The sequence below is a fragment of the Pygocentrus nattereri genome, chromosome 28 (assembly GCF_015220715.1).
Source record: "Pygocentrus nattereri isolate fPygNat1 chromosome 28, fPygNat1.pri, whole genome shotgun sequence".
NCBI classification, from domain to species: domain Eukaryota; kingdom Metazoa; phylum Chordata; class Actinopteri; order Characiformes; family Serrasalmidae; genus Pygocentrus; species Pygocentrus nattereri.
Genome location: NC_051238.1, coordinates 14,656,223 through 14,665,393, shown reverse-complemented (window position 1 = coordinate 14,665,393; position 9,171 = coordinate 14,656,223). Strand labels below are relative to the sequence as shown.

General features: G+C 41.7%; 1 protein-coding gene across 1 annotated transcript; it reads right to left on the bottom strand.

Moving 5' to 3' along the window:
* Positions 1-4,216: 4,216 nt before the first annotated feature.
* Positions 4,217-5,803, bottom strand: cebpb (CCAAT enhancer binding protein beta). The gene has a single exon (XM_017693419.2). The coding sequence runs from the start codon at positions 5,560-5,562 to the stop codon at positions 4,747-4,749; it is 816 nt and encodes a 271-aa protein (XP_017548908.1). The 5' UTR covers positions 5,563-5,803; the 3' UTR covers positions 4,217-4,746.
* Positions 5,804-9,171: the final 3,368 nt, after the last annotated feature.

Genomic DNA, 9,171 nt, shown 5'->3' with positions numbered 1-9,171 from the left:
GTTGTGTATTTTCTGAATATGAATAATTGTTTAGATTTTGCTGTATCTGTACTGAGCATGAATAAATACATTTGACTGACATCAGTTTTTAAAATAAAATGCACTGTGAAAGCTGATGATAAATATAAAGGGAGTAATTTTTGACCTTGATTAAAATGAATAAGCATTGATTCACACACACACACACACACACACACACACACACACACACACACACACACACACACACACCTTCTAAGTTGCTTATCCTTCTGGGTCGCGTGCTGGAGCCTATCCCAGCAGTCACTGGGTGGAAGGCAGGATACACCCTGGACAGGTCACCAGTCCATTGCAGGGAAGACAGACAGACATTTTAATAGTGACTTAAAATTTTACCTGTGTGTGTTTTAGCCTTTGATCATAGACTATTGATGCATTTAAATGAAGAAGTAGTGTCGCAGTTCAGCTCTCCAACTGTTGCGCTCTGATGGGGTGATGGGGCAGATCCTCTATACACAGTTACAGCACTAGGAAGCCTTTGAACATCTATGTAGAACTGTACTTAAGCCTCCACTGAATCTCAAAATTGGTAACTTTTCAGAAAATATTTTTTTTAAACATTCAATGTAAGTTATTATAGTATAGTTTTATTCCAAGTCATTTTAGGCTTTTTTTACTGGAAATGAACTTTTCATACAATATGAAGGGAAGCTAGTATGAAATGCAACAATGGTGAGTTTTTAATCTGACAGTGATGATGTGAACACTGTTAATGAAAGAGCATTGCTTGTGAGAAGAAAAGAAAAAGCGGTCTCTCATTTCACTGCTGTGATGGAGCCATGGATCACGCCTATATCAAAACGACTCGCTCAGACTAGATGGGTTTCCCAGCTTCCTTTTTTCACTAACTACAGTAACCTCAGGTCACCTGTGAACTAGTTTACAGCTAAAAAGTGACTTCAAATGTGGGCAACATAGACGGAGAATAAAGTATATGTTGTGGTTTTGTTGGTCTTATATACAGTACTACACTGAAAAATGCTGTATCACAGTTGAAATGGGTTTTAACACAAATGAAATGATATGTGATTCTGAACTAATGGGGAAATCTAAGTGAAATGTACAGATATCTCTCATAGAGTAATGGTCAGGAACATGCATTCAGTTCATCCTTTCATTCTGACTTCATTCGGTGAGTTCGTTCTGTCTCCTCATTCATTTTCTGTGAGATGCTTCTGACAGCATAGACTATAGTAGTGGTTGTTACTGTTGTAGAGCTATAAATGTCTGACTTTTGGCTCAGTGTAGTAACTGTACTCGAGTAGTGCTTGTGAAAGTTGGGCAACAAAAAAATAGACCCACTTTGAAGGAGAAGGAAGTTGGAAGTATTGAGCAACACGCAGCGACCCTGCGCTCCTCCTTCAGAATGGGAAGTGTTGTGAAATGTTCTGTACTCACAGCAACAGTGTTTCCCCAGGTCTGCAGTAGGTTCACCATGGCCATACTCTCAAACATTGAAAAAAAAACTATAGCTTAAGCTTTCTTACTTAACTATGACATCATCAGCTTGAACACAGTGTGCTTTTAATGACACAAACGTGACACGCTGAAGCACAGATATCATAACCTTAGTGTCATAAACTTAAGGAATTGTTGTAGCACACAGGTAGAGCAGAATAGACTCTGAAGGCCACTCTCTCACTCTCTCTCTATAAATATGATGTGTCCCATATGATGCATACATTACTGTGTGTTGCACTGGTATGAGTGGATCAGACACAGCAGCGCTGCTAGAGTTTTTATACACTGGGTCCACTCACTGTCCACTTTATTAGACACTCCTGCTGTAATGTTGGTCTAGATGTAAAGTCAGAGACAGTAGCTCATCTGCTGCTGCAGTTTGTGTTGGCCATCCTCTAGTCCTTCATCAGTGGTCACAGGACGTTGCCCACAGGATGCTGTTGGCTGGGTAGTTTTGGTCGGTGGACTATTCTCAGGCCAGCAGTGACACTGAAGTGTTTAAAAAACTCCAGCAACACTGCGCTGTCTGATCCACTCGTACCAGCGCAACACACACTAACACACCACCACCTCAGTGTCGCTGCACTACAATCCTGTTTACATTGTATACATACATAAGAAGCTATATGTAATAATCATGTCTCATAATAATTTCCCATACATAGTATGATAAGTGTGTAAGAAGTATATAATATTATTTTAGTATTTCAGCATCATTGTAATGTTCTGTATCAAATAAATATATGTAAGAACCCAAGGATGTATGTATTCATACACAAACACACACACACACAAACAAAACATCAACTATGAATAAACATATGCTGCTGTTAATATTTTGTAGCATGTTTAAAAAGCAGCTAGAAGCTTTTTCTTTTTTGCTTCTGGCAAAAGAAAAGCCAGCAGAGGTGGCTGCAGATAATATAGAATTCTGTAACAAAGTAGATACACCCACACATACACATGCACACTCCTCAGATTCACCCCCCCACTCCCCTTTCTTGCTCTCCCACCCTCCACTGTCATTGTGATGACCTCTTCTTCCACCACTTTGACCAGTCAACACCTGTCTATCAGGTTTCTTCCTTCCACTCTTCTCTCTCTCTCGGTTTCACGCACTCACATATACACACCCAGGTGGGCTTCCCACCCCTTCAACCCTAAAGAATCCCATACCTGTTCAGTTGGATTCACAACATGGCGTACATGACAACGCCCCAGAATAAACAGATTCAACCCACTTGCTGTCCTAACACAACCCCTAACTCACCATAGAGCGTAATTTTTCACAATCATGTTTCTCATAGACGCTGTTTATTGCAGCGTGATGCAATGTATGGTGCTTTTTTTTAAAGATTGTATCAAGCTGTTACAGCACCAGTGCTTGAGGAAGTTCAGTTTAAGTTTGTTTATTTTACTCTGGAAGCTTGTGCTCTTGACTGAGAATCAGTTTATGACTCGCACTGTAATGGAGGGGTTTACTGAGGCCTATGGCGCTGACTCCACAGGTGTGGCTCTTTAATGACGCCTAAGACTCTCAAATTATGTGCTTAATAAGCTTATCACTGACTTTGTGTGTCAGTGTGGAAAGAAGAAAGAAGTGATTTGGACAATTAACCCTTCAGTGCCTGAGACTGTATGCTCAGTGATATAGTATTAGTGGTGCTATATTTATACTTGTTTGTTTTTTTTTTACATCATTTATAAACACCAGCTTCCCTTTTACATTGTGGGAACATTTAATGTAGAATGGACCAATAGAAATGCTCCAGTTACTTGGAAAGAAATCTTTTTATACACACACACACACACACACACACACACACACACACACACACACACACACACACACACACACATATATATATATATATATATATACTATACTGTGTATTAAATTATACATGTAGTTGGGTTAACTAAAGGAGGTTATGTTAATCTCTCTTAGCTGTTTATATCTAAACACTCTGACACCTTAAAAGTTTTGACACCCATATTATGATGTTTGTTTCCTATAAAGCACATGCTATCTTGTTTTTTCGTCCTCTTTTGTTTTCAAAGAACTATAATTACTGAAATCTTCTTATGTCCACTTGTATGACTGTGAACAGAGTGCAGCATAGTGGGTTGCTTTGGGGGCTCTTAGATGGACATTGATCCAGCCTTGACCCAAGAGCACTGAACTCATAGACTGTTGACAGTGCCTGTGTGCTTTAGATAAATCTGCTTTACTGCTGGTCGAGGTGGACAAAGGACAAATCAGTTAAAAGGCTCCACAAAGTCTTCCATACTTGCAAAGTCTTCAGTAAGAACATAATGTTCTTAATATTCTTAAGAACATATTGTTTTTCATCAGGCACCATAAGCTAATATAATCATGTTCAAGCATAGATTGTTTCATAGCATCACATACGTTGGTACTTTTGAGGGGAGGGCGTTAAAATCCTCTGCAAAAATATTGCTGTGGACATTATGGAGGAATCTGTCGCATTATTTTTTCATCCAAGCCCTTCGTCGTGCCCATAAATATTTCAGCTCGATCGGAATAATAAACTAAACCCCAAAACATCTGCATCTGCTCACATTCAGTGTGATCTATAATAATCTAGCTGTGGTGTCTGTGTGTCCTAAGCTGACAGCTCTTTCTAGACAGCAGAGAAGGGGGTGTGTCTGTGATTAGGAGGCAAACAGCAAACAGATGCAATTAGAGCCAAGGTTCAAAGGTGTAAAAATCATTTAATCCAATAAAATATTATATAGCAATAGAACATTTGTACCCTTATTCTCTTTAGCAGACTACTTCATTGCATTGCCAATACTGTTACAATGAGTTGCATCATACCTCTGCAGTACAACTCTTCCCTTGACAGCCACTGCCCCAGATATGGGGGAGAAAAAAAAGACAGGGTATTTTAAATAACAGAGATTTTTTCTTATCCCACCCGTACAAAAATACTGTACCGACCAAAAAACACATCAACAAACAGGACACCAAAAAGTGACATAAAAAAGAGTCCCCAAGCACGAGGAGAGTGTTGCGCAATCCTGTGCGCGCGCCGTTGTCCATTTTCGCATGCTGTCTCGCGCTTGTAAACATCATTATTCATATTATTTGTGAAAATAATAAACAAAAATAAAACAAACAAATGGTTCATCACAAGTCCGTTTTGGAAACCTGCCCTTTGCGCTCGAGCCGTTCACAAGAGTTCAGAGCAGAGTGGACACAGATCTCAGATCTCGCCCGGGTCAGCACTGTCCGGTGGCGGACAGTAGGTTGCGCAGCGTGGCGAGCTCGCGCGACAGCTGTTCCACGCGCTTCTGCAGCCGGTCGTTTTCGGCGGCGAGCTCGAGCACCTTGTGCTGCGTCTCCATGTTGCGCTTCTTAGCCTTGTCGCGGCTCTTGCGCACGGCCAGGTTGTTGCGCTCGCGCCGCAGCCGGTACTCGTCGCTGTCCTTGTCCAGCCGCTTCTTGCCCTTGCCGGAGGGACCGGGAGCCGCCTTGCCGCCTTTGGAGGCGCTCGTCTGAGGCGAGGGACCCGGAGTACCCGGCGGGCTCGAGCATGAGGACGACGCGGCGGACACGTCGCCTAGGCTACCGCCGACTGCACTGCCTGCTGCCTGGTAAGCCGCCGCCGCGCGCAGGTACGCGCCGCCGTCCATGCGCCCCTCGTCGCCGCCCCGCCAGCAGCGGCCCAGGAAGTCCGCGCCCAGCACGGCGTCCAGCCGCGTCTCGTTCAGCTCGGCGTAGTCGAGCCGGTGCGCGGCGCGCTCGTGCTCGCGCTCAGCGCGGCCCTCGCGCTCCGCCGCCGCGGCTGCCGTCGCCTTGGCGTCCTCGGTCGCGTAGTCCGGGAAGAGGAGCTCGTGGCTCAGGGGCGGCTGGTGCTGCTGGTAGTGCTGGAGGAATGGGGCGTCCACGTAGATGCTGATGTCGATCGCCTTCTCGTGCTCCGAGATGCCCAGCTTCGTCATGGAGCCGTCGGCCAGGTGCCGGTACGCGTCTTCGTACGTGTTGCCCGGGTGCAAAGTAAAGCAGTCCCGTTCGTAGATGCCGGCCACTTCCATGGATCTCAACAGCCAGGAGCCGGAGAAATCAGGGGCTGAGTGCCCTGACGAGCTTTTACAAGTCACGAGCGTGTGGGGAAACCGACGGTCAAAATCTGAGCGCGACTATAAACACACATAAATACCTCTGGTTCAAACGTCAGCGGTGACTATACGGTGCTCAGATGTGCTCGGGCTGGCCGTGTGTGTGTGTGTGTGTGTGTGGAGGAATGCGCAGCTGTCAGTTCCCATGTTTGCAACGCCGTGTTTATATCCGCTTCACGAGGGGGCGGAGCCTCGGCTGACGTGAACTTCTGAGCGACGAGTGCAAACCGGCCTAAACCTGATGGTGTGCCTGTGTGTACTCTGAGTGATGCTCCCCCCTCTACAGCACACACACGCACACACAGGAGAAAAGTTTCCGTGCCCATTTAACCAGACCCTCACAAACAAACAGTCTAGTTTCAGATGGACGTCCTACAGCATAAAAAAAATTATAAACTGCTTATGCGTTTGTCCCAGCAGTTACTCTAGAATAAATGAAGCCAATTCTCTCATACTCTCATTCATTTCCCCTCTAAAAATTACAGCTGATTTAGCCTATTCACTGTCCATATTGCTCATTCATATATATACTTTATATATACTTTAGAACATTAATTGAAACTGGAGTAAAGAAGTTTTTCATGTGGCCACTTACCTGATGCTCTGTAAAACCCGAAGCTGAATATTTTATTCAGTTTTGCTCCAAAAAAAATAATTTGCCAATGAGTTAACCTATTTACAGTCTACATTTGCTCGTTCAGAAAGAATGCACTGCTTGGCATCATTTGAAACTGGAATAAATAAGAATTTCCTCTAGTGCCACTTTACCTGATACTCCATAATATCTGGAGCCAATTCTTTTATTCTCTTATTCAATTCACATCTAAAAATGTTTTTTTAATTGAACTCATCTATTCACTTTCCAATTTTGCTCATTTAAACTGAAAACTAGGTTAAGGGTCATTGAAACTGGAATAAAGGTTTCTTAAAGTGCCCCATTACCCGATGTCATACGATACCTGAAGCGAACTCTTTCATTACTTTATTCAGTTTCCTTATAAAACACTGTTTTGTAATTGAATTAGCCTATCAGTACTCTAATTTTGTTCATTTAGAAGTAATACACTATAAAGCATCAGCTAAAACAGGGAAAAACAAGAGTTGTCTTGAGGGGCCTCCTACCCGATGTGCCAAAATACCAGAAGCCAATTCTCTTATTCAGTTTCAGTCTATTTATACTCTAGTTTTGCTCATTTAATAAAAATACACTGCCTAAGAAACAAATAAACCCAAAGTAATGATACTGTAAATGGTGGCCAATAATGCTTGAAACCAATTACTTTCTTGAATATATATATTAAGTACTTTTGTAATTGAATTAGCCTTTTACAGTCTAATTTTATTCATTTAGAAATAATACACTATTAAGCATCAGCTAAATCTGGAATTAACAAGAGTTTCCTTGAGTGCCCTCCTACCTGATGGCCCATTGTACCTGAATCCCCCTGTATAACACACAAAAGGAGTTGCAGGTGCTCGGCATGGCTCAGATGCCACTTTTCAGGAGAAACTGGACATTCTAAGATGTTAAGCAGACAGCAAGACACACAATAAGCTGGATCTAGTCTTCAAATCTTGTCAAAGTCAGATCCTCAGCATTGTGCTGTTTCTACTGCTCTAATACACCCCCCTGGTGTAGATCTGAGGCTCTGGAGCACACAGTTAGGTCTTTCCCTGCTATTACACATCCAGATCACATGCTACAAGGTTTATTTATTAGCTGGTTAGTTTAATTAGGTGTGTTAGAGCAGAGAAAAGGCTAAAATGCCCAGAGACTCCAGAAGCAGAACTAAGAAACATTGGCTTACACAGTTGAATTGTAAGCATAGATTTTGACCTATGTTGTACAAAGACAGAGGAAACTTCACCTCACCTGCCATGTTAAATAATCTAAGTACAAAGGTGTGTAAAGTGGTTTTGATCTGTACTCTAATAAAAATATGGCTACTGTAATAAATTAATGATTTGTATAAAAGTAAAAGCACCTTTCCAGAAAAAGTACCTTCCCAAAAATAAGTAAAAAAGTACCAGATAAAAAAAAAACTTAAGTACTGAATAACTTTCAGAACTGCAGTGGAATTTCTTAGCACATACAGCTTCTATCATCATAGGAACTGAGGTTTGTCAGGTGCTGTCCTCCATTTTTGGGCTTCTTTTATTCTAAAATCAAACTATACAGCTCCACAGTGAGATGAGCGACCAATCACAAAGCTGACAGGAGCTTCACAAAATTAAACAGAGAAATGAGTAACTAAATATTATACATACCAATGTGTACGAGGACAAGTAAACGTATGAAAATAATCATCCATCCCAATTTTACTTGGGGACATGAAACCGAGTGACTACAACCAGTTACTAAGTGGCAAACAACGAATTAATGAACTAAACCAAACTATTCTGTGACATAGTATAAATGATCCATAGCACAGGTCCACCTGATTTCCCTGCTCAACTACACCTACTAAACTGAGAAACTGACCAATGAATTGGAAGTGTACAAACACCGTGCCGAACTCCAGGCCTCCAGGACCAGAGTCAGACATCACCGCCCTAGTTTATCAAATTCTCTATTTCACCATATTTCTAAGTCTTATGTGCATTAATATTTAATGACACTCTGTAGTGAACATATATAAGCAGTCAGTGATGCCTATAGATCTCAGAGCACTGCAGCGACTGTCAACTCCAGTCAACTGAGTTTGAATGTCCTGCAAAAGACAGTTACTGTACTGCCATCTAATGGAGGCTTTTTGTCTATGCAGCAGAAGTTGGGCCTCCACGCTGGAATGTCTCTTACCTGTAAAATCCTTTCTAGCTGTCATCTGTCATAGAAGATGCTAATCATTCCCAAATGATTTCAATCTGTCATTGCTTTTATTATTAGAGATGCCTCGTATACATGCCACTAAAGACATTATAACTGTGTTTTTTTTTTTTTGTTTTGTTTTTTTTAGGGGCAAGATGGCTTACCATAAATGATACATAGTCATACTGTTGCACCTGAGTACTGGCTACTCATTACTTGTGAGATTTATACAAAATGACTTTTGCATTCTCTTTATCACATACATAGTCGATCAAGCCATGTTAAGACGTGTAGTGTCCAAAGGTTCCTTCTTTAGTTTTGCATTGGGGAAACGAATCGTACACACTTACAAAAGATGGTTCTTCAAGGGTTCTTTAATAAAGGGAACAGCGCTATTCAGAGCCACGAGGTCTATATATAGAATCATTTCAAGTTTGCATAGTCCTTTGCCTGGTGAAATGATTCTTCAGATTGATGGAGAATGTGTTGTATATGTTTCTGTTTATAGAACCTTTTTGAAAACGGTCCTATATAACACTAAAAAGGGTTCTTCTATTGTTAAGATGTCAAGCTTGTAACAATAGAACCCTTTTTGGTAATATATATATATATATATATATATATATATGTGTGTGTGTGTGTGTGTGTGTGTGTGTGTGTGTGTGTGTGTGTGTGTGTGTGTGTGTGTGTTCTGTATAGAATCATATACAACACAT

What these genes read in the sequence shown, in the direction of transcription:
- cebpb (XM_017693419.2), bottom strand. Translation starts at nt 5,562, where the DNA reads ATGGAAGTGGCCGGCATCTACGAACGGGACTGCTTTACTTTGCACCCG.